Source organism: Pteropus alecto, unplaced genomic scaffold, assembly GCF_000325575.1.
Source record: "Pteropus alecto unplaced genomic scaffold, ASM32557v1 scaffold20, whole genome shotgun sequence".
NCBI lineage: Eukaryota > Metazoa > Chordata > Mammalia > Chiroptera > Pteropodidae > Pteropus > Pteropus alecto.
This window is the reverse complement of record NW_006436298.1, coordinates 36,152,816-36,179,237: the sequence shown is the minus strand read 5'-3', so window position 1 is coordinate 36,179,237 and position 26,422 is coordinate 36,152,816. Positions and strand designations below refer to the sequence as shown.

The window sequence follows — 26,422 nt, the reverse complement described above, 5'->3', positions numbered from 1 at the left end:
AATGATAGTAAAGGAGCAGAAAAGAATTTCATGAATGGAAGCAAGTTATAGAGTTTTATTTTGTATTAGATGAGTAGAAAAATTATAGTAAAGATGTTTCAGTAAACGTGTCGCCATCTAGAGAGACAAAATATAGAGTAGTGCCCATTTCTGACTATTTTAATAAATTTTTCTTTATTTAGTAAATATTTATTCAGCACCTATTACCATCAGTTGTTTTTGATTTTAGTAGTTATCTGGGAGTAGGTGTGTGTATATAGATTTATAACGTCTAAAACATCTTTAGATGATTAAACTGAGTCTGAACATTGCTATGACTTCTATACCTCATCTAATTAGCCTTTTCCACAACAATGTTAGGTTGAAGGTTATGCCTATTTTCCATAAGGAAACTGAGGCTCAGAGGTGTTAGTGATGAACCTAAGCTTGCTTATCCAGCAACTGAACCCAGCTCTGTTTGACTCCCAAACTACTGTTACCTGCTATATCAGCTGCCTGTCTGATTTTGGTAAAGTGATAGTGGGTAGCTGCCAGCAAGTTAACTGGAGTAGATAATTTGTGGCATATATAGTAATAAGAAATGAAGTTTTAAAATAGGTAATTAATAAAGGCATAAAACTGTCATTCTTAAACTTAGAAGTGACAAAATGAAAACAGTGATTGCAAAAGAGGATTATAGACTTCTTTAGTTAAAGATAGGAACTGGAATCAAGCAGAAGTATTAAAACAAAAAACAAACAAACAAACAAACATACAAAAAAGGGCGGGCCAGAAAAGATGATAACATGATAGGAAACAGGATTAGGTTCTCGGACATTTGAAAGAAGATTCAACCAAAGTGGGGAAGGTGGATGTGAGGAGAGAATAACGGAAGAGGTAAGAATCATTCCCAAGCTGACAAGCTCAGGAAACCAGGAATGGTAAATATACTAGGATTGATAAAAACTCTGGAATGGAGAAGTTCTTTAGTGTATGGTGAGAAAATAAATTCGGTATTCAATATTCATATAATTAGGAGCTGCACTGTGTATTTAGACTATAATTCTATGGCATCTTCTCTAGCTTTTATCTACTCTCAATTCAAACTTTTTATCCCCTATCATAGCAACACCATAACTTGGTGTTGATAGCTCAATATGGATTTGGTAAGATCACAGATCTGTTATTTCAGCAGCCCTATGCAAAGATTGTGAAGGCTTTTTTCGTTTTAATAAGCTAGCTAGATAGAAAGGTCTTTCTTCCCTCCCTTCCTATTTTGGTTGTGGGTAAAATTCACAGGACATGTGCTTGTGTCACTGTGGCTGATTGGTTGATTTCTCAAGATACTGAATAATGACTTTAGTTAGTTTACTGATTGAAATATAGAATAGATATTAATTCTGGGTATATTTTATATAGATGTGTCTCTTTAACACATCCCAACAAATAGCTCCCCTTGGGCCCACTCTACTTATTCAGAGAATAATTTGCTCTAGCTTTATATTCAATAAATGAACCATCAAAGTGTCTAAGCAACTATTTGATACCATTAAATATGTGGGAAAGTTTTCACCAGTTGAGTCTGTTTTATCTAGGCAAATATTTCCTTATTAATTCAATCCAATCTTCTCAAAATTATATATTTTTATAAATGTATGTGCATGTTTCTATCAACTTACAAAACTTTATTCAACTTTAAAATATTAACTTATATTTTTTCTTTAAAAGAAAGTTGTTAGAATTTTCCTTCTAATTTACTTATTTCTTGTCTTGAAAGAAAAATCAGTAAACTCTGTGCTCTAAGGTCTATGTTTATCACAGTGAACCTTCTTCCACTTACCTATCAAACAACAAAAACAAAAAGAAACAAACTCAAGAAATGAAAAGAAAGATACAAGAACAATTCTCGGAACTAAAATCTGATTTGATTTCATAATAATAGAATGGAAATTATTTTAATAAACTTATAGAAGGACTAACTTTCAGAGTTTGAATAATCAATAGAAAATATAAATTTATTGAACATATTCTCTAGTAAACATTTCATGCTGTTTTGCTGCAAATTTTATGACTCATCATAGACACAGACACACACTTCTTATATGATGATGCTGTAAAAGAAAGAGAGAGTACCAGGAATTACACTATTGCTGTCACTTTATACTTACAGCAACTGCCTCCAGGATTTGTTTAACAGCATCTGCAGCATCTCGTTCACTATAATATCCTTTTTCTACAATCCTAAAAACAAACACACAAACAAAAAACTAAATTAAATTCTTCTCAGACACATGCATTCAGTTGAGTGGATGTTAAAAGAAGTTAATTAAGTTAATGTTAAAGAAGATGCATCCAAACAATTATAATAGGCTGCCATAACGTCAGGAAAAAGATTTCCATAAACTGGCATTCTAAAAATCTTTGGGTTAATTTAGGAAAATGAAAAACATTTATTCTGCATAGGCTTGAACTGTCCATTCTAACTGAGGACAAAAATTCTTTCTTTTTAAACTTTGTATTGCAAATCATTTAAATTATATACCAAGTAGATGGTTTATACTATAAACCATCCCATGTAATTGTCACACAGATTCAAAATTATTAAATCATGAACAATGTTGTTTTATTTATCCAATTACTTCCTCTCTTTTATTATTTTGAAGCAAATATCATATCATTTCATTCATAAATATTTAAAGAGATATCTCTGTAAGATAAAGGGTCTTTTTAAAAATCATAACTACAATGCCTTTATTACACCTATAAATTAAATCATTTCTTTAATATTATCAAATATGTGGTGTTTCAAATTTCCAGTTGTCTCGGATGTGTTAACATTCGTTGTTTGTTTGTTTGAATCAATATCTAACTAAAGTCCCGGTAAGGTGCTTCTCTCTGTCTCCCCTCTTCCCCTCTCCCTCTACCTGGTTTTGTTTTCCAAATAAATGGCTTGCTCTTTTTGCATGGATGTGGGCAAGCAATTTTTCTTTTAAGTTATAGTATTTTCTTTTTTAATTTCAGGAATGTTTTCCTGAATTAGAATGCTTTGTATTTTTTTCTTCCATTGCTTTGGTTTTCTTCTTTGGATTGTGCAATTATACATCTATAAAAGTTTTTCACATTTTGACTTATATTGTTCTTTCTTCTGTGATTTTCTTAATTTTAGTTTATTTTGTAATATTAAATTATAGTTTTATCTATTTTTGTGGGCATATTCTCCTGACATGCTTTCACTGCCTAAAGGAATCTTATTCTGCTCCTTCTTTTCTCTGCTCTTGTAATCATTTTGTTTTGAAATTAACTGAGACATTTCTCTGTTGCTGCTTATTTTTAAGCCAAATTGGTGTTCTTTTTTTTAAAATTGCAATATAGTTGACATACAATATTATATTAGTCTCAGGTGTACAACGTAGTGATTTGACACTTATATTCCTTACGGTGTGATCCACACTAACTCTAGTAACCATATGTCACCATACAAAGTTATTACAATAATATCAACTATTGTACCTGTGCTATATAGTACATCATCATGACTAATTTTATTTTATTTTTTTATAAATTTAGGTTGTACCTCTTATTCTCCTTTACCCTTTTGACAGAGCGATGTGTCAGGGTATCTTTTCTAGTTTCATGGCTCTCGACTTTCTGTTTATTTACATGAAACATTCAAAAAAATGACCTCATACTTTCTGAGACCTTTTCTCCTCTATCTGGAACTTTATTCCCTTGCCACTAGCATCTCGATTCTAATTACTGGAGTCTCTTGCTAACAGTTTCTCCTAAATATGGGGCTTTTTCCCTAAGAGGTTTCCTATATTAATTTCAGGAGTTCATAGGACCTTGACTGCTTTCGATGCTTCAGATCTAACTGTGGGTGTAGGCTTTGCACTTCTCAGAAATTTGGATGCCAAAAAGCACCCACAATTTCAGCAGTTTCTCTTGCTTTGGCCCAACCTCCTTTCCAATGATTTGGAAATTTTGGAGATTTTAGTGTTCTCCTATTCTTAGGTCCATCATATGTCCTCTTACTTCTCTTTGCTTCTTCTTACATAGATGCTAAGTCCATGTGACTCTTGGAACTGTCATTATTTGTCTTTATTCACTTGTATTTTAGGCTTCACGGAGATACCTTGTCACCTGATTTTGTTAAAGGTATTGTCTGTGATTTTTTGTTTTTCCTGTCCTAGTTTTGCTGTCTATTCTTATGGGGATATTTGAGAAGACTGAAAAATCACTTTTTTGATGCTTCTATTTTACTAGAATTTCAAGAGAAAACACTTTTTGGACAGCTACTATATATTACCAACTTGCAAAAGATGTTTTCAGCTGACAAAAAGTTTGTGGTAAAGACATTTCTGGAAAAGGTCAATTCAAAACATAAAAGACAAAACTTGAACATTTTTGTAATTTTGCATTGATATTTTTCTTTGATTGTTAATTCCTCAAATAGCATAGTTACTTTTCAGAAAGTATCTTTTTAAAAAAATGTTTTAGCAAGAAGTAAGTTATCAAAGTAGCTGGTGTTAAAAATTGAATTTAAAATCTATAAAATATTTTTAAAATAGGGGATGGAGGGTGAAGAAAGCAGAACAGAACAGTTATGACAAAAATAAAAAGATATATTATAAGAAGATACTTCAATGCTCAAAATTATCCAGATTCAGAAAAACTATATTGATGCAAAAATTTCAATTATTTTATTTTCTTCATTCAATTACTTAGAACAGGAGTCCCCAATCCCTAGGCCACAGACCGGTACCGGTCTGGTCTGTGGTCTGCGGCTTGTTAGGAACTGGGCCGCACAGCAGGAGGCGAGCAAGCAAAGCTTCATCTGTATTTGCAGACGCTCCCCAGCGCTAGTATCATCGCCTCAGCTACACCTCAGATCATCAAGCATTAGATTCTCATAGGAGCACCGGTCCCTGGTGCCAAAAAGGTTGGGGACCGCTGACTTAGAACACTGTCAAGAAACACAAACTCATACTTTTTTCAAAGCATTAAAGATGGGATATCTTTCCCTTCTTTTTTATTTCTTGGACCGGTTAAGCACCAAAGTGTTAAACACAAAATGTGGAAATAGATTGCAATATTTAAGGGATTATTGTTAATTGGTTCTTAAGTCAATTTTCATATGACATTTCCTTACAAGAACACACATTTTCGAAGTCATGATTGTGTTACATATAATCTACTTACTAAAAATTTAAAATTATCTTTTTTCCCAATTTTTTTAATTAATTAATTTTTATTATGGTGACATTGGTTAACAAAATCCAGTAAGTTTCAGGTGTACAATTTACCAGTAAGGCATATGTATATTTGCATTGCATTGTGTTAAAATCACCTCTTGAACTATACTTTCTGAACACTTTTAACTTAGTACGAGAGATGGGGAAAAGAAGGACTACTGTGTCAGAGTACATTGAGAACTTTGGCTACCCTCGTATTGTCCTTGGCCTTTTGCTCTAAACATGGCCTTTTGTGGTATACCAATCAGCACCTGCTTTCTTCAGTCCTCTTAAAGGAGAGGAGTTGTAACAAAGATGATGGAAAAGAATGGCCAATAGTTAACTTTCTTCCCTACTCCCATTCTCCCAAGAAGAGAATAAAATCAGTTACATCCTGGCCTACAAAAAATAGTGTAGATTTTTCCTACGCTCAGTCACTAGGTCTAGAGCTTTGTCACAGCTGCTTTATGGTCCCCTCCAGGGGGTACTCCTCGTGGCTTAGTCAAGTAGTGCTCCTTGTGTTGTACAGAGCCAACATGCACAACTATGTGCGGCCTCACTGATGGGGAACCCTCCTTGTCCGCTAAATATACATGAGCTCTCATGGGCATCCCCACTCCTTGAAGAGGCAGTGTTTCAGACACTAGACTTTATTCTCTATAGTTTGTTTTATTACGAAGCTTTGGCCTAAATATGGTGTTTATGTATTTTCATTTGAGTTTAAATTAAGGTTAAGTACCTGTGTTCAGTACACGTCCTGTGTGAATGTCTAGGGACTGGCTGGCTGGAAGAGTGAATTTTCTTTGGAGCTGTTTTCAGGTAGGATGGAGGGAAGAGCAGTAGCTTTAAGAAGAACAGATCATGAAAATTTTACTAATTTCCCATAATATATGTTAAATTAGCAAAATATTTCATCTAATTAATGGAGAGTGTGCAGTCTAACAGATTTTTCATTCATTCATTCAATAAATATTATGGAATGACTGGAGAACTTTGAATGAATTACATGCTGGGCATTCAGTAGTGAACCAGATATGGCCTTTGCACTCATGGGGTTTCTCTTGGTTTAAGAGAATAATCAACACAATGTGCTATATGCTATGACAGAGGTATTAGAAAATGGCCTGAGAGCTCCTAGAAAGCGCAGGTAATCTATTTTGGAGGCCATTCTGGGTGGGAAGAGGATACCTGAGGTAGCTATATCTCATCTCAAACCTGAATGGTGTAGAGATGTTTTCTAGCTGTGGGAGGGTAGGAGCTGGGGCTGGGACAGGTGTGAGGAGGAGCCTGGGACTGGAGAGGAAGAAGGCTGTTCTAAGAAAAAGGACCAAGACTATGGTGAGAGTGTGAGGATGGGGTAGTGAAATTCAACCAATATTTCTGTCTAATATGAGCCAGTAGTTGCTGAATATATAAAGGATAAGATTTGGGTCTTGCCCCAGACAAGACCACAGATAGTAGAGAAATTATTAACAAAAACACATCATCATAGATGCAATACATGTTATCCTAAGGTTTGTACAGCCAAGGAGTTTATTAATTCTGTTGTCAGGAACATCTCTAGAGTAGACATGTGTGGCAGGAGCACGAATGCAGGTGCCTTTCCTACCTCAACTAGGTGTGAACTCTGTACACCATAGCTTGGACCTACCATCAGAATTTGACTGCTTCTCTTCCAGACTCCTTCTGCTAAAAGGAACTTTGTTCCCAGTTGATTTGTTCATCAGAGTGTCACAGAATTAGGCTTCTGGAACTCACTCAATTTGAAATATTTTATAAGTTGAGCTACCACCCAAGCCATCCATGGTTGACTAGAAAGATCAATATAGCAGTGATAACTTAGAGCTAAGATTATAACTGAAGACATTAATGACCAAGCCAAGGAAAATAAAGTCTTTGCAATCTTTTTCTCTCTATTTAGGCAGAAGGACTACAGTAGATATATTGATCCAATGCCTTCTGCAGGATATGGTGGCAAAATTCTTAGCCTTCTTACTTAATTGTTGCTTTGATCATCCATGAAGCCGAGCTCCAAGCCTTGCTCATAGTAGGCAATCAATAAATATTTGTGAAATCAATACTAATTGCTAAGTAAATGGATGCCAGAAAAATTTCAGGCTGGATATTTGGATAACTCTTTTGTCTATTTTCCTATCACAGGGAACAAAAGCACTGGACTAGATGGTGATTCTCATCACAGGTACATTGGCCATGGATCCAGTGAAAGAACAGCCATATAGATTCTTCCCATAGCAAAATGCAATAGGTGGAAAGGTAATTGCCAGCCTTAGGAATAAAGTCAGAGTTACATAGTTACAGATACTATTGTAATAATATGAATCTTTTTAGAAACTTATTTTGAACAAAATCGAAGTGATTCAAATTCATCAAAATAGAGTAGTATTTGTTTCATGAAGCAACATAAATTCATATCTAAAATTTAGCCGGAATTTCAAAAAAATTCCCAATGAAATTGAACCATACATATACAGCCAAGAATTTATAGCTTTATACAGAATATATGAGTGACTTTCATTTAGAAGCAATGAAATATTCAATCATTGTAGTGGATTTAGAGCTGTAAAAATAGGAGGATAATTCTGGTTGATATTTTTGTGTTTTATATTTAAACACTTGTCGGTCTATTTCTCTTCAGATTTAGTAAACTAATTTCTTTTTCATGATTTATAAAATAATAAGAAGGCAGTTAAGATGCTACCAGCATCTTAAGATCATTTTCAAAGGCCCAGGGCCAGGTAGTTCATTGCTGTGTTGCAGTTTCATTGTGGGCTGGGATAGAAGACTCAGTGCTGAAAACAAAATCTCTCCCAAAATTTTAATCACAACACTAACCCCAAAAGGCTGCCCTGGAATTCCAGTTCCTACAGGTCTCTCAGCTGCTAACAGGTCTAGCCAACATCTGGAGATCTGGGAAGGAAGCGCAGTGGGGTGTGTTTTCCTAGGCCCCCAGGCTGCGAGTCTCTGGCCCCAGTGGGCCTTCCTGATCCAGACCATGTCTTTTCCTTCCCCTGTTTGCTGTGTTGGCTCACACGTTCCTCTTCTCCACAGTTGCAACCGTTTTCCTCTCATCATTTTAAAATTTTCGAATGAGAAAACAGAGGCAACACCTATTTTTCTCTACGGATTTGCTTCAAAATATGACTTTCATGCATTTGCTTCTGTCATCTTAATTGCTGCAAATTGAATTGAGCACATATCCAGCCTAGCAGTTAGCACAGGCAATGCAGCGCTAATCTGATCAGAGCCCGAGGCCTTCAGACTTCCTGGCACGTACATTAGGGGCCCTACTGCTCTTTCCACCAACTGTAGCTTTTTCTCAAATGAAGATGTTATTAGATGACTGTAGGTTTATTCAAGAAAGACAATGGCCTGATAAAAAGGTGTACTTTTAAAGAACAGAATGACCTTGGGTAAAATCCCCAAATAACGAGTTTAGAAACCAAGCCTTAAGGGCTGCCAGTACATCATCATGCTGCTCCGTACAAAATTACATTAAAATGAATTCTGCTGTACCCTGGGTAAATCCATAAGCTCCATTTGCTGCTTTTTCTCATTTCATTGATGGCATCTTGGTCTTTATTGCGGCTTTTTCTAAGAACTCTCTCAAAGAGTGTTAAATTCATATACTTAAATAGTTTCAAAAATACTACTACCACCTGTTAAATTGGAAAGCTAAGAAAGAGTGATGGAATCGTGGATCAATGTGGGTGCATGCCAGAAAGCTGACAGTGCAGGAGAAAGGGGAGGCCAGATCTAATTGTAGACTGGGGAATGAAGGCTGGGGATTCCTAGTCCAATTCTCTCATACTATAAATGAAATGCCTGACCCAAAGATGTTATATAAATTGCCCAAGAGCACAGTGTTTATTCAATCACTCACTTGCCAAATGTCTAGCAAATGCTTGCTTTCTGCCTAGAACAGCTTCTAAAATGGAGACTAAGGTATGCATATCTAACCCCTGCCAGCATGTCCTGCTCTGGACATCACTTTCCCTTCCCTCTCTCCCTTATCTGGTAATTTTGATTTCTCACTTAAGATTCAGCTCAGAAGATTCTATTTCTCCCTAAAGCCGTGTATGACTTAGAAGACCCCTATTTTATGCCCCATGTACTGTATTTATGCCCCAATTATAGCATTTATCACCCCACATGAATACTTACAGCCAAATTCGTGGCCAATCTCTAGCAAATGCAAAGTATCTCATAATATGTTTTTTGTGTACTGATCCTTATCTACATTTTCTTTTTAGTCCCTTCTCATTTATTTTATTTTTCATCTTGTGATATTGTGGTTGTCTCTATATGCCCTAATATACAATTTTGGGGGGCGGGTGGTGGTAGTATTAAAAAAACAACATTAGGGTCCATATCACATTTTTACTTCCCCTCTTCTAGACCATGCGCTTCCTGAGAATGAAGTCAATGTACTCAGGTTAACATGGTGGTGAGAAGGAAATAAAATGGGTGGTGAAGCTATAATTGTACAGTGAGGCCAGACTGTAAGTGGTCTTGGTTGTCATGTTTACAAGAATTGACTTGAACATAAAGTAGTGAGTGGCTTTCTGGGCTGACCCAATCAAATCTAAGCTTTAAACACAGACGAGCAGAAGAGAGTGAAACTAATGCCAGTTAGAATTCCACTAAAATGGGAAAGAGAATGTGAACGCTCAAAAGGGCAGAAGCAATGGGAAGTGGGAGAGAGCTGCTCAGAGAAAGAGTTATGGTCAGGGGTCAGGGGAAAGCGAGGGAAAGATGGAGAAATCAATGATGACTAGTTTAGTTGGTAAATCAGCTCACAGAGATAGGGAAGGGAAGCAAGATTAAGAGTTGAAAGGATGCTGAGTTCATTTGAGGATAGACTGATTTAGAGTGCCTATGGTACTTGTATGTGGAAATGTCTAACAGATTGTTGAAAATACTGTTTTTGCCTCTGCTGAGAAAGCACTAACCTATGTGGCTGAAGTCATAAGAGAGTGTCCAATTTAGCTACAGAGAATGTAGGAAGAACTTCAGGAAAGGGGGCCATTTAAGAGATGGAAAGATGAAGGGGATCTCGGGAAAGAGGTCAAGGAGAAAACTGAAAAGTAGGATAAAAACCAAGGGAAACAAAGATGCTGTCAAGAACTGCACAAAAGATATGGAGAGTTTTAGCCGACAGTATAAAATATCAGACCAGACTTTCCAAAAACATAGTCTTTGACCTCAGCAAATCCTCCGTGCTCCTCAAAAGTCCTTATTTTTGCCTTTGTCTGTTCTCACATTCCTAGTTTCAAACTTCACCACTTCTTTCCTCAAATGCCCTATTCCATTCTCTTCAAGCCATTGTTAGGAGATAAATTCCACTTCTACAACGATACTGGAAAAATGGAGCCTATCAAGTCTGAACTACTTATACCTTTTACACTCTCCCCTACTCCAACGCACCCATTCCCAGCCCTAGGCAATTAATTACTGCTTTGCTTTCTGTCTCTACAGATTTGCACCTTCTTGAAATTTTATATAAATGGAGTCATATAATATGTAGTCTTTCCTGTGTGTTTTTTTTTCACATACCATAATGATTTTGAGGTTCATCCACATTGTAGTGTATATCAAAGGAACATTTCTTTTCACTGGTGAATGATATTTCATTGTCCATTTTGTTCATTTGCCAGTTTATAGACATTTAGGATATTTCTCTTCCTGGAACACATCCTGCTCCATGTGTAGGCACCCATCTGAGCCTATCATGATGCCCCCGTGAAACTTGAAGGGACAGGGGAAATGACACAACCTTGCTGATGCTCATGATGCTTGCTGTGCCACGAGTAGGAAAGGCCTGTGTCTCTGACTCAGGAGTCTCATATTTTTTCCCAATATCCAGGAAAGTATAATAGGACAACTTATTAGTTTGTAAGTAGGGCAGAATTATATCCCAGCCTTGATAGTAAGTCCTCTTTTTTTTCAGTAGTTTTGACTGCTCTAAGTCCTTCGACCTTTCTGCATCTTGACTCCTTCTGCGTCTGAGGAAGACACTTTTTCTATCTTACACAAATCCTTTTTTTCTGACTGTAGATTTACTTTTCTGTGTCTTGTCTGGGATTTTGTTCCAAATATAAGTCTCTCACACAGTTCTCTCCATCTTGTAGGCTCTTTCCCATTAGCAAATTAATGTGTTGCTAGTGTGCCAGCTTAAAATAATAAATAAGCCTGCATTTATCCTGTGTCCCTTCTACTACCTCACCTTTATCTTTTTCTTTACAGTCAAGCTTCTAGAAAAAGTAGACTATAAATCTAGTCCGACTCAATGTTTTCTTCACAGATAGCCAGATAAAACTGCATAAAGACAAGATGTATTGAAAATATCTATGGCTGAAAAACAACTATATATACATTAATGTTTAAGTTAATCCAACACTGCTCAAGCAGGACAAAATGTTACATTAAGAGTACTGTCATTTGCTTACATAGCAACAGCATGGCATGGTAGAAAGACCATATGTTTTGGAATCTGACATACTTGAGTCCAATCTCTTTTAACTGTTGTTGTTGTTAGGTTCAGTACAAACCAAGTGATCTAATGGTTACTGGATCACTCCAATTCACAGTTATCTGGTCTATAAAATGTATATATGTTAGGGTCGGCCTTGTATATGTGTTGTTGTGAGGATTAAATGGGATCATGCTCAGTAAAATGCCCAGGCACTGCCAGTACCCCAATAGGCATGTGAAAATGACCCTCATTATAGTAACTAATTATCCTTTTTTAGACAGATTTTATATATCTTTACTTTAGACAATTGCAGTAATGACTAATTTTTGACATAACAGTCTCCAGAAATTCAGACATGTTCTGACCTTGGTTAACCAAAATATCAACTGTGACACAGATCTATGGAGATTGGGACAAGAAAACTCCCAAATTCTGTTTCTGGAATCTTTTTATTTATTTCCACCAAGGTAAAGAGACCCGGAAATGTTGAAGTAGAGGTAACTATTAGGACTGATATACTAGGACTTGTCAGGTAATTAATAGGCTAAATACATAGTCCTTAACAATAACAACTACTTCTCTTGTATATTGATGACTTATAGTTTTAAAAGAGAATATTTCCAGTTTTGGGAAATGAAAAAAGTTTGTAGTCAGACAGACGTGAGTTTCAAGTCAGACTTTATGACTTATCAATTTCTTCAGTTTATGTTCTTTAAAAAATGGAGATAATAATACTTCAGCAAATTTAAAGGGTTACTGAGTGGGTTAAATACATATATAGTTTTGCATAGGACCAACTGATACATCATGAATTCTCCATAAAAACAAACAAACAAACAATAGTTTATTTTCTTGGAAATGATTTAAAAGGGACAAACTGAATTTAATAAGAAAGATAGTAAGGTCACATGAGGAGGAAGAGCTGGACTGGAAGACAGCTTGGATGCTTAATTTGAGAAGATCGTTTACCTTTACTCATTCTCGGTTTCCACATCTGTACAATGGGGACAGTGCTTTTCATCCTACTTGCCTCAAAGGGTTGACGTTAAAAAAGAAAATCCACTAATGTCTGTAAAAGGACTTTTAAAATCATATGCATTTGTGAATAAAAAAGGGGCTCTGTAATAAATCTTAACAAAAGTAATCTCAAAGGGTGATCTTATCATAAATTTCTAGCTGGGAAGATCATGTGAGTAGTCAAGCCTCGGGCCTATAAAAGGTTTATCTTTACTTTAAGCAAGCCCTGTTCAATGTTTTTGTGTATCTAGGTTAACACACTTTTGAAATACCTCTTTTTCAAACCCCTTGGAAGTGTAACCACCCTCAAGAGAGCACATAATCTTGTTAACTAAAATGTAATCCAATCGTAGAGATTTCGCTTCCTTGCTTTCTCCCATGTTCATGCAATCTCCCTTACACTCCCACCTGAAGTTCAAATGTACTGCAAATTGTCATTCTGGGAAGCATTTTTCTCAGTTTGTTGAGATCTTACTTCCAGATGTGTGCCCTGTTTGCCTCAAATAAACTATAATAAACTCTTATAAATATATTCTACAGGTTTGGACAGTCTTACATTGATATATCAACGTTTTGCTTTCAGTAATGGTGGGGTTGACAGCCTCCAGGAAAGAAAAATAAAAACAAGGTAAATAAAATAATTTTTAAAAATATATTTGAAGATATCAGAGAATTACCAAGGAAGCGAAGGCTTCAGGAGTCAAGATCCAGTAGAGAAGAAAAATTTAGGAGAGCAAACTTAACATCCGATGCCTCTGTTTTCCCTTTAAAGGCATTTGCTGATTCTAAATCAGAAGCTGACAGGCTGAGAAGCTGAACAAATCTTCTGGCTCTCTCAGAGGGTGGAGGGAACAGAAGTTGACATTTAGGGTCTGTCAAGGAAGGGGGGCCTTAGCAAAACCCCCTGGCTTAAATCAGGACCCTTAAAGAGCGAAATTCTATGAGTAATAGCTGACAAGAAATAGATCCGCCTTCAGGAAGCCCAGCTCTGAGTCGGCCCAATACCTGATTGTATTAAAGTGATCTGTTCCTTACCTTAACTGCCTTCTGGAACAACAACTACAAAAAATCTGCTCTTTTGGAAGGTAACAACATTTAAAGCCACAAATTGTAAGACTTTTATACATAATGTATGGCATTTGAACAGCATAATTAGGCAAGCAAAAACACAGGAAGAAAATGGAAAAAACAAGACAATTTAAAAATCCACAAGGTATTCTGATACTGAAGTTAGACAAAAATCAGGACAAAGTACCTACTTGAAAATTTAATTAGAAGAGCATAACGACACTGCTAAATTAGTTGCCTTAAAATACAACCATTTTCTAAAACAAAACGAAACAAAACTCAGAAATTTACCCTTAAAGCAAACAACCTCATGCCTTGTCTACTTAAAAAGTTCAATGAATATCTAAGAGTTGTGCTGGATCAAGCAGATTGAACAGAAAACCTCTGGAGCTTTCTTTTCCACATATCATAATTTCGTAGTTTTTTTTTTCTTTTTCTTAGACACACATCAAAAATCATTGATTTTATTCCAAAAATTTTAATAAATTGTTTTGTACAATTTACTATTTAGATTCTACATTGAATGGCAGATTCCACTTGGATTTTTACTATGTTTAGTTTTGTTAGAAGCACCATAGAATAGATCTTTTGCTAATAAAAGACAACCATTTTGACTATAATGTACTAACATGATTATCTTTTCATCAACTGCTCCATTAGTTCATTCATTAGATACTATTAAGGTCATCATTAGATCACAAATGAATTTTTATCGTCACAATTAAATAAATTTGGTTTTTGACCTAAGTAAGAAAAAAGAAAGTATATTATGATTTTTAATTCAGCAAGAAAGCAATACATGGATAATAATACAGGATATAGTTTCAGCTTGATATAATTTTAAAGATAACTATAAAATCAAGTAACATAATGGAGAAACCAAGTTTATCTCATATATGGCAACAGATAGGTAAACAATAACATTCAAGGGGAAAAGTCTATTGTCTAAAATCACTAAGAGTTTATAGAGTGGTTGAGTGCTTTACTGGCTGTCTGCCATTTTTTAGATGTCTTCTGTTAAATCTGAATGTTTCATCCATTTTCTCTGTAAATGAAATTTACCAACAACATTTAGTTTTTTGTTTTTATCTAGAGATGAATGAACTCTATTCCATCAAATCAACGAGACTCCAAGATGAGAAAAGCAGAATTCTTTTGTGAAAGAAAGGTTGGAAAAAAGGGAAGGAAAGAGACTCTTGATTTCAACATAATATGAACAAATAAAGATATGCAGGTAAATAGTTAAGTATTATTGGTAGATAATAGCTTCAGTGTGACATTCCTGTCCTGCAATTATTTACAATTAAAGAACATGAGATTTCTTTCTGATAGACCATAATTAGCAGAGAAATATGTAAGTTCTCCTTTGAGAGACATCATGACTATAAAGCCAGAAGATCTAACTATAAATGGACTCAAAATGTACCAAAAGAAGGAATATGCTCATGGAAGAGTTAACTAAAGAGGTGTTGAAAAAGAACTACTATTAGCAATTTGGGGCAGCATTCAAATAAGTCCAGAAGAGTCTTGATTAAACACATGAGAACATGATGGTGTTAGAACAAGACTATCTTTACATAGTCAGAGTGATCAGACTGTCTCAGATTAGAGACCGTGTGGATCAGAGTGTCTCAGCTTCCTTAATATCACAAACTGCTCAAATTTGTTCTGAGGCTCAGAGAAGTTAAGCAAATCACTGTAGGTTAGTTATTTGTCCCTTAAGTCAGTATTTAGAACTGTGAGTCAGACTATCAGCCAAATGACACAAGAAGTATGTTTTTAGGCTACTGATGCTCACTTCCCTCAATTGATTCATTTATTTGCACAGAATAAATATAGTTAAGATGTTAACAATCTTTAAAAAGTCTTGTAATTCATGTAAGTTATTCTTCAACATATATAAGAACAAAATAATATATCTGTTGAAGATACATACATAGCTCCAATTAAGTTGTGCCAGTTTGCTCCTTTCTACCTGAAGATCCACGTCTGCTGTAGATAGCATTAAAAACAGAACCTTTGAAAACCAATATGAGTACTTTGGAAAGCTCTCGAAGAGGCAGCAAATTTAACTGGGTGGAGTCGGGGTAGGAAGTCAGGAAAGAAGTGTCCCTCTCCCAACATTCTAAACCTACCCGCTTTAAATATCTTTCTTCTCAGAGTCCATTCATTATAGCGGTTGTTCATTCGTTCGGCAAATATTTATTGAGAATTTATTGTGCTCCAGGCCCACTTCTTCCTTAGTTCATTCTTTAACCAACAAGATCTTTACATCAATGCACAACTTCTTACCATGTCTCATATATACCCACTTAGTCTCTTTGACTTTTTCCAATTCCGTTCTTTTTTTTGATAACTCCAATGAGCACAGCAACAGGCTCCAAAGAGCCCATCAGGGTAAACAGGAGATTCTTCTGAGAAGACGAGGAAGGTAGGAAAGCTATGAAAATTTAAAACTTGTGTCTCGTGTACAAACGTTTTCCTTTTATGCTCCACTAGATTTCTAGGCACACTCCCTGCCTTACTTAAACTTCTACCTTGAGTGATGAAACATAAACAGACAACTAAATTGGCTATAATTTGATATAACAGACCATGTTTCAATCTGTAACTTGGAACTCTTTACATGGCCTAAAGAGAGAAAATAGGCCTAAAAATAATCATTTGAAGAGTATTGATTTTTATGGGCTTTTGGATCATAATAGAGAATACTATTATAATACATGTTTAACTTTCTATAATATTCATCAAATATTTTCCTCACAAAAAATTCTCATAAATCTTACTATTTCGTTTAGTTTTAGTATGACTTCAGAAATTTCTTTTATTGGGAAAGTAAATGCAAAAGTAAATAGATATGATATTTCTCTTTTTAATCACTAAGCATATCAAATTTTCGTCTACTCATGTCTTACCAAATATCACTCAGTTGAATTTATCAACTGGTATAATGTGTCATCATGAAAAATTTCAGGGTAAATTTCTCTTTTGGTGACTGGAAGCAAAACCTTTTTGTGGTTAGATTTCCAGGACCAACTCACCTGTCAAACAGTTCTCCTCCTGTGACAAGTTCTAGGACCAGACTGATTTCTGTAGGGGTTTCAAATATCTCTTTAAGTTTTATCTGGGGAAAGACATAAAAAAAAAAAAATCACAGATTCCTTATTTTCATCTTTCAAGGAAATAGCTAAAACTATGGCTAAAACAAATCTTTGTAACAATAATATGTTGGATCATTGTTGATAAAGATTCCGCATTCTTGTATCAAGCAGCCAGACATTTGTCACTCTCTGGTTGTTTTATCAGTTACCTCATTTCTTCAAGGGTCCTTTTGAGTTTTTACATTTTTCCCTTTGACAGTTAAAAGACACTTTTTTGTCAATATATCTCAATTTCTGAATCGCTCCAGAATTTAAAAACGAAAGCAAGCAAATCAAACTTCCCTAACCATTCGAAAGCATCATGGTTGCTGGAGATGCAAACGCCTTTTTCACCTGGGATGAAACGTGGAATTAAGAGTGTGAGACAGAACAGGATCAGGTTACCAGGTTAAAGTCTATATTTATGGAAAGGAGAGTTCTCAACAGCTAAAAAGTTGCTGGTGGATGAAGACATCTTCAGAAAAATAGTGGTGGTAGAGATTTAATTGACCATCCAGGGTTTTTAACACATTCAGATAACTCATACAATTTTGGATATTTTCCGCAATATATCTAAGAAGCTAGTGACTAAGACTAATCTACATTTGAGGAAAATTCTACATTAATTTCTCTTTGAAAAAAAAAAGATGGATAATATAAAAGTAGTGATCGTATGTGACAAATTTTGTTAGTTGCTTACCCCAAATCCTTCTCCCCTCTACCTTGCTGCAAACAGAACTCTGATTTTGTTTAGAGAAGCACGGTGCCTAGCTTCAAATTATGGATCAGAATTGTTCTGAGCCACTTATGATAACCCTGTTCCTTGATTTCCCAGTCTCTGTGAAGTTAAGGGTGATCTTGTGACCAGCTCTGACCAATAAAATCTGAAGAGAATTCTATGCAGCTGGAAATTCTTTTCATCAGACTGCTGGTGAAGCCTTTCCACTTCTGTCTTGAATACAGACCTGAAGGCTTGTGAAGACTGTGGAGCGACCACTTTAGGACCATGAAGGGAAAACATGAAGGTGAAAGCACTAAGGATGGTAGAACCAGTGGATGGAAGGTATCTGGGTCCCGGATGACAGCACCGAGGAGCTGAACCAGTATTGGCAAAGCCCTGCCTTCTGATGTTTTATAACCTAAAGAAAATATTTCTTTAGACCACTATATTCAAGTTTTCTGTTATTTATAGCTGAATGCATTGCTAACTCACATATTAAGTTTTAAGATCTTTGCCTTGAGCCTAAGCATTGCAGGTCATTCTCCTGGACACCACAACTTTCTCAGAGAAACGAGTAAAATATTTTCTTTAAGTAGCTCAATTCATAAAAACAAGTTATGGCCTGGAAAATGATTTTGTTCTTTTCACTTCACTGGCTCAAGAAAGCTTTTCGACAGATCTTTTCCTCAGTGCCTTTGTCTGGACATAGCCTAGAGCAGAACTTCTGAGGACATTTCATTTTCCCCATTCAAGTACAGCATTTATTTGAATCTTCACATTGTTTCTGAAGCAGATACTCTCTCAAAGGAGCCTGAAATGACTTTGGAAAGCAATGCATTTTTTCCCCATAGGCTTTTTTTAGCAATGGCATATTAATATTATAGGCACATAGAAGGAAAAAGCCAGTGTTTTATTAGAGTGAAACAAAACTATCCAAAATTTAGCTACCCTTTTACGCATGGAAATAAAGATGGTATATATCGCTGATCTGTCCATTTTGAAACTCTTTCAAGCGATATTACATTTAAAATTTATTCAGCTAAAGAACTGAAAAGTGTGATCAGATGAAAACAAGAGCCTGGCCATGGTGGCTACTTACTGGTGGTGGAAGAATCACATTCTCATTCCCAGCATAGACAGTAAAAAACAAATATTTCATTCTGTAACTTTGGAGCTTATTTGAACTATTACGTAAAAAACCACTTACAATGTTTGGATGTGAGAGGCGAAGAAGAACTCCTATTTCAGTTCTTACGATTTTTTTGTCCACCTACAAAGCAAAATGAAAGAAACTGAAAGAAACTCCCAACTTAGAAATGTCTTAATTACAGTAGAGAATCAGAAACAGCAATAACCAGCTGGGCGAATCAGGTAATTGGCAGACGCTGATTCCTAAGCTTTTTTCTTGTGTTTCCTTTATTCCCTCACCCTCTTTTTTCAGTTGCATGTCTTTTCTCTCTGCTTCATACACAGAGTAGAACTAGTTACAAATATGGGTCACAACTTGTCAGATCCCTTGCATGGCCCTTTTTCTACAAAAGTCATTGCTGTTACCACTAAGGCACAAGTACATCTCAACCTATTCCTCCTCTTTCTCTTCCTTTCTTTTATAGATCTCCATCCCGAACCCACTGGAGCTGTCAATCACTTCACCTTTCTCACACAGCAGTGAGACCATAACCCAGCCTAACCAGAGTAGTCTGTTCCTTGGCCATGGTGATTGGGTCAGGGATACCCGCCAGACTCAAGTCATCCCAATCAGGGCCCTCCCTAGAAATTCTGGTCTACAACAAATAGATAAAAAAAAGAGAGATATTTTCTTTTGCTCTGAAATTGCGAGATGAAAAATTGTATGCCACTACCAGTGACCATTTTTTATGCCATATGGAGACCACTTTACTGAAAACAGAGCCAACACAGGAAATAACATTTCTGAGATGAAGAATAAGTCCTGTTGTCATAATGTAATGCATTGGATTCAGTTATGCATAAGCTAGTTTGCCCTTAAAACTTTCTTATTATGTGAGCCACTAAGTTTTTTTTTTTCTACTTAAGTCAGCCAGAATTAGTTTCTGTTGCTTGTCATTAAGGAATCCTAGTTGCTTCGTCACTTATGTTTGAAACAGTAACCATTTACTTTAGGATACTCCAAAATTAGGAGTGCTTTCCCCTCTCTGGGCCAATGACTGACTCTTTTAAGCACAGTGAGCTGGAGTTTCAGATCTCTAAAAGAGTCATATACTAAATAGAAGGGTTTTAATGTCCTCCTCTCCAAAGAGAACTCATCAAAGCGATATATGGATAATATCTACACTCTTACTGTGGGCATAACCAAGAGGCGGCTTCAAATAGAGAATGAATTCTACCATTTAAGTTACATGCCCTGAGGAATAAAAAGTGGGCCTGAAGAAAAAATCCAAAAAATCCAATCACGTTTCAATGCTTATAACCAAACACAACTTTCAAGATGATAACAAACAGCATTCCTTCAAATTTTATTTTCTAACAAAAACATTAACAAACAAGGATATATTCTTTGCAAATAAAGAAGAAATATTCAAGGGAATTTTACAAATTTTATATGTTCTTTTGCAACATATATTTCTTTTTTTTTTTCTGGCAAATATATTTTGCCAGAGCCTGGAGTATCTTACTTGAAGGGAATAGTCGCCATTTATAAATGTCTTTAGTTTCTAAGAAAACATGTTTACAGGAAATTGTTAAAGAGTTCCCATTCCAATAAGATGTTTTCCAAGTGTTTCGTATTTCACCACTGTCCATAATAAAACATTAAATAGTCATACGGTCATGCTAAGGGCTCTTAAATTATAATAAAAGTTTTGGCCATTCAAATGGTCAATTAGGAGGCTCAGGGTGTTTTAATATATTTTGCCAAAGAAAATTAAAGTATTAAAATCAATTCACAATACTGCAAAACAAAAATGTATTCTACTTATGTTGAATGGATGCCAGTCTGTGCAACTCAGCATATTCCTGGAAATATTAATTAATATCCCATATAAAAATGCAGCATCGGTTATAAATTTTGAGTAAAAAGAGGAGGTGAAGATATGATCTATGCATTTTAATACCTGAAAACTGTTATGAGGCAGTTATACGAGACAGAGGATTCACTGTGTACGAAGAAAAACAAGTTGATAAGAAGTAACCAAGTGACGGTATAACAAATGGATAGGCTCTGGGGCTTGAACAGTGAAGGAATAAAGGAAGGCATACGTCTTGGTACACCCAGTGCTTTATGATTCAAGAACTTTGGAAGCTGCTCCACTAGCATGTACCAGACACTAAGCCATAGCACAAATCAAGCTATTTATCGATTAAAACGTTTTCAGTCACAAGTTAGCACTCAGCTCAAACTCACTTAAGTCAAAAAGGTAACTTATTAGCAAATGTAAATGGGAAGTCTGAGGAAATGTATCTTCAGACATAGCTAAATCCAGGGGTTCTGATTCAAACGATGAAGTGTGTCCCTCTCCCTCTCTCCTTTCCAAATGGCAGGAAACATGGTCACCAGAATTTTATATTTTTCAGTTTCAAAGTGAAAGAAGAAAAGAGATTCTCTCTCCTCACATGTACATATCTAACCTCAAGGTAGTAGCCTCCATGGCCTTGCTTGTTTCTTGTGCTTGTAAAGGAGTGTATGTACTGTTAATTTTCTGGAGCAGTAGTTCTCAAACTTTTGAACTTTAGGAACCCTTTATACCCTTCAAATTATTGAGAATCCCAAATAGCTATACACATTTACTGTATTTGAGATTAAAACAGAATTTTTAAAAGCACTTATTAATTTAAAACATAACACTAATAAACTCGTAATACTTGAACATAAATAATATTTTCTGTAAAAAAGAACTATATTTTCCAAAATTAAAAAATACACATATTCCTGTGCTGGGGCTGAGAAAGTTGAGGAAAGGAAGTGAGGAACAATTTAAAATATGTGAGAAAGAAAGTAATGACGTAAACTTAAGGAAAGAAAAGGAAAGCCAGTTTCTGCACTGTGGAAACGATGGATGGAAACAGAGGTGGAGAATGAACTGGAAAAAAGGAGAAAAGTGAAAACTGTAGAATTGAGCCACTTAACTATTTTCATTGAGACCTAGATCCAGACTCTGCCGCTTCTAATACTCTTGGCAGGTTGGGGTGACCTATATGAGTAGAGATTTCTGCTCTACTTCTCTGATTCAGTCAAGTTCAATAGTATTCCACATAAAATGCTCAGCCTCATCTCATTTTCTTTGCAGGCTTTGGAACTGTAAGTCCTGTTTTTTCTCTCTATTCTTTCTCTAGCTTTTTAGGCTCGTTTTTAGTTTTAACAATGACCAGAGAGCATAATACAAAATATCGAACTGCACTACTCAAATGCTTTGTGGAAAAAGCAAAATATAAAGTATTCATGGATAAACAGACACGTCTTTAAATTTTCACAAGCATAACCTCTGCTTAATTTAGCATCTTGTTTTCTGACATATCAACAAGTACGTGTTGTCACTAACATGCTTGGTGAAAAAACTTGACAGCTGGAGCTTTGTTAAATTTAAGAATGATAGTTTTAGCATACAAGATTTGAAAGTTAAGAACTGCTATTTGAACTTGCAAAAATCAAATGTGGGACACATAAAAAACATTAAAGTTTTTCCTACATGAGGCCGGTATCTCCAATAACTATAGAATTTTAGTCAAGTCTGATTATTTCCTTTATCTTTTTGATCTAACAGAAACCTGGGCATCTCTTGACTACTTTACTTCTTTCATAGTCTTCTCAAGTGATGACTTGTTTTTGTCTCAGTAGGAAACACACCACAGGGCCTGGAAGGGGGTTTCTTTCAAGTTCTTCATTACTGTATCCAATTTCTCCTCCCTCGTCCTTCCAAAATTCCAGCTGCTTTGAAAGATCTGCTATCAGCCAACACAACCTGCAACTTCTCCTTGTAGTCATCCTCCTATCTCCTTATCACTCTTCCTATACTAAACATTTTAGCATCTTTTAGCAACTTTATCTCAACCACTGATCTTATCATCACTCTTAACTACTTCAGTTTTCACATGGACTATACTTTCAACATCTTTGTCTCTCAGTTTCTTCACTATTTCCTTAATTCTAACAATCTCTTCCCCCAGTCCTCCTTAGTAACCTATGCCCATGGTCACATCCTAGGCCTTATCATTAATCAATTGCATCATTTAAAAAATATCGATTTCAAACATCACACTCTCTGTCACTTTGCTCTGGCTAAACTGGCCTTATCTCTTTAGCTTTACTGAGCTTAGATTCCATGGTCCATGCATGACCCGTTAGTATAAGCAATGACCTGTACATCCCCGCAACTCCCTTGCTCTTATCTTCTTCCGTTACTCTTGCCAGGCAACCCTTCATTTAGTTAACTCTACTCGTCTCTTACTCCACGTCTGTGCCTGAACTGAAGTGGTTAGAAGAAAATATACAATCATATTGACTAGTCTCATTTTAAATTTATGACCACAAATCTCAAGAAGCCCCCAGCTCCCTCACTCTACAATAAAACATTTTACACTTTCTCCCTCACACTTCCAGTATTACCTCCTCTTGTCTCCTATCACAGACTTGCTTCTAATTCCTGAGAAGGTAGAAACAACTCAAAGAGAACACAATTTTCTTACTACCCCATCTATCAATCTATATACAACCTGTACCAAATTAACTTCATCCATTTATTCTGCAAAAAATTTTAAGCATCTGCTTTATAAAGATACTATTCTGGGCATGAGGATACAACAATGAACAAAATAGATAAACTTCCTAAGAAATTCATGCCCTAAGAAGCTTATGTTCTAGTGAAGACAGAAAATGAACAAATAAATAAAGGTCCAGAGTTGATAAGTACTAAAGAAGAAGAAAAAAAAAAACTGAAGTAAGGGATATAGGATGATGAGGGTGCTATTTGAGATGGATAGTAGAGAAAGGTCTCAATCATAAGGTCACATGGGACAAAGCCACTTGGATCTGAGGGAGGAGTGTTTCAGAGAGGGAAATAGTGAATACAAAGCCCCTCAACTATGGGTGGGGCTTGGAGCGATGGAATGACAGCTAGGAGGCCAGTTTAGCCAGAGCAAAGTGACAGAGGAGGAAAGTAGTAGATGAAGACAGAGGTTTTTCACAACCAGAAGTCAGGTCATGAAGAGTCATGTTGAACGTGGTAAAAAATTTGATATTTTAGTATGAGAGAGTTCAGACACAACTGGAAGGTTCTGAGAGAGAAATGGCATGACCTTAGTTAAGTTTGAAAAGGATACTCTGAATCTTGTAGGGATGAGGATGATGGGAAGAGTAATAGTAGGGGATACCCAACAGGGATTATGGCAGTTATCTGGGCAAGAGATAATGGAAATTAATTTTATGACACTTATATTTGGGCCCAAGTGGCAGTGATGAAGAAGGAAGAAGTGGATGAATATTTTTAAGGAGGAGCCAACAGTATTTGAAAATGGGCTGGCTATGGAGTGTAAGAGGAAGAGAAGTATAAAGGTTGACTGCTAGTTTTTCAGCCTGAGAAATGGGAAGAATAGAATTGCCACTTACTGAAATGGGGAAGACTGGGGAGAAGCGGGTTTAGAAAGATACTAATACACCCACTGTACTTAACTCATCTACTATTTTGTCCCTTTTCACTCCAGCTCACTGATCATTGAGATGATTTTTGAAGAAGCCAAGATCATTTCCACTTCTGGGCCTTTCCACTTTGTATTTGATAGTTTTTTTGTCTTGAATGTTCTCCCAGATCTTTCAGTGTGAGTTTGGACCCAATGGAGAAGAGAATAGAAGGGGAGGCTACACAGAAGTTTCACAGGTGGATGCAGGGATGAGCAAAGGACATGGTGGGGTAGGACAGGAAGGAGATGTTGAAACCAATATGCTATTTTATATTCAACACTGACTAGCATAATACCAATCTTGTTCTGTTCAGTATGGAAAGAAAAACTCTAATAAAGATTTTCAATCAAATAAGCTTGGTTTTGAAAACTGTCAACCATATTTTTGATAGTTCTGTTAATAACCACCTTCTACTTCCTGCAAGACGTTGGGGAGGGCAGAAAGGAGAGAAATAGAGATTTCCAATGGAAGAGGAGCTCAAAGGTTGGAATACAGTTTAGGAAAGACAAGAATGGCTCTGAGAATCTCAACTCAGACGGAAAGACACTTGCATTTCAGAGCCTGATTCCTCTGTAAATTAGGCAGTCAAAACAGGGCAGTTCCTCCAAGGGAGGTTACTTCTGCTCCTTCATTCTTAGATTCTAAAATATAAGCCTTCCTGCTGGCAGATGCCAGAAATTCTTTGACAGGGAACAGTCTTTTATTTTACAGTGAATGAAACAGGCTTTAAATATTCCTGGACAAGATAATACACTGAATAAAGTTTATACAAAAGATTTGGCTGATGCCAGACTCTCACTAGAAAGAGGTTTGGTTTAACAGAGGGAGAGGAAAGAGGAAAACAACGTGGTCTATAACACAGGAAGGACTTTATTTCTTAACACACCTCTTTCTCCTGTTTCTTTCATCTCTGTATGTCTCCCTAGGATTAAGAATATGGGGGGGGCGGGAAATGGTGTAGATGATAGAGGCTCTGTTCATCCCTCTGGCAACCAAATCAAGGTTGTGACAGAAACAAGGAGCAGCAGCAAGGAAAAATCGCCTGGGATCTTGATGAACAAACCACACAACTAGGGAGAAATTTAAAAAATCACCCTGCAACGGCAGAAGGTAGGACGGGGGTGAGGATGTGGGAAGACCCAGTCTCAAGAGCAGTGGCAGCAGCAGAAGCCTCTTAAAGGTGCCAAGTCCATGAGCGGATTTTCGTGGTGATGGACCTGCTCGCTCTGAGCACCAGTGCTGATTTGGCTGCACACAGGGGGCACCAGGGACTTACAGGGAGACATTGTTGGAGTGAGGGCTAAGGCAAGACTTGCTCTGTACAGAAGTGCGGGCAATATCCATTGTTCCCCGTTGAGCCCTCCCCGCTCTCAGTGCTCTGACTCAGCGCCGCCATAGACGTGACGTCATCAAACTGGATAACAGAGGTCTCTCTGCCCAGAAGATTCCCTGAAACCCTGCCTCCCACAACTTGGGCCCCATTCAAGCCACATCCAGGTGTATCCTCAGCAAGTCAGGTGCTCCTTGCTGAGCAGCGCCTAGACTCACACTGGAGGCAGCTGGCCTCGGTTTTTGGTGTGGCCTTTTGAGGCAACTATAAGCACAGCATCTGTGGATTGCTTGCTGAATCTTGACAGGTGGCCCTGGAGTGGCAGAGGCTTGAACTAAATTTGGTCTGTAGCTGAACCCCTCTCAGGACTGTGCCAATGGACATCTACTTCACAAATCCAAGTTAATGAGACTGGGAGACTTAGGAGCTTTGCTTAGTACATAGAAACAGCATGGAAAGGCAGCCAAATGGGAAGACAGAGAAGCAGAAACTATATGAGAGAACAGAACAGAGATCCAGATATAATGGAGGCAAGTAATCTTACAGATGCAGAGTTCAAAACGCTGGTTATAAAGATGCTCAATGAACTTTTGGGAAGTGCAGATAAATTCAATGAGAACTTCAACAAAGAGATAAAAAGGATAAAAATGGAAATGGAAATTATAAAAAGGAACCAGTCTGAAATGGAGAACACATCTGAGATGAGAAGTATATTAAATGGAATAAACAAAGGAATAAACAAAGTGAATAAAGAAAAGGATCAAATACCTTATCTAAAGGAAGGGAAAGAC

At 36.5% G+C, this 26,422-nt stretch overlaps 1 protein-coding gene across 1 annotated transcript in view; it reads right to left on the bottom strand.

Moving 5' to 3' along the window:
• CAMK4 (calcium/calmodulin dependent protein kinase IV) overlaps positions 1–26,422 on the bottom strand; it is a 181,628-nt gene that overhangs the window by 46,259 nt on the left and 108,947 nt on the right. The window contains exons 3-5 of the mRNA XM_006913277.1: positions 18,857–18,919; positions 16,830–16,912; positions 2,148–2,220 (exon numbers count right to left, since the gene is read on the bottom strand). Coding sequence (XP_006913339.1) covers positions 2,148–2,220; positions 16,830–16,912; positions 18,857–18,919 — 219 coding nt within the window. The remainder of the gene's footprint in view (positions 1–2,147; positions 2,221–16,829; positions 16,913–18,856; positions 18,920–26,422) is intronic.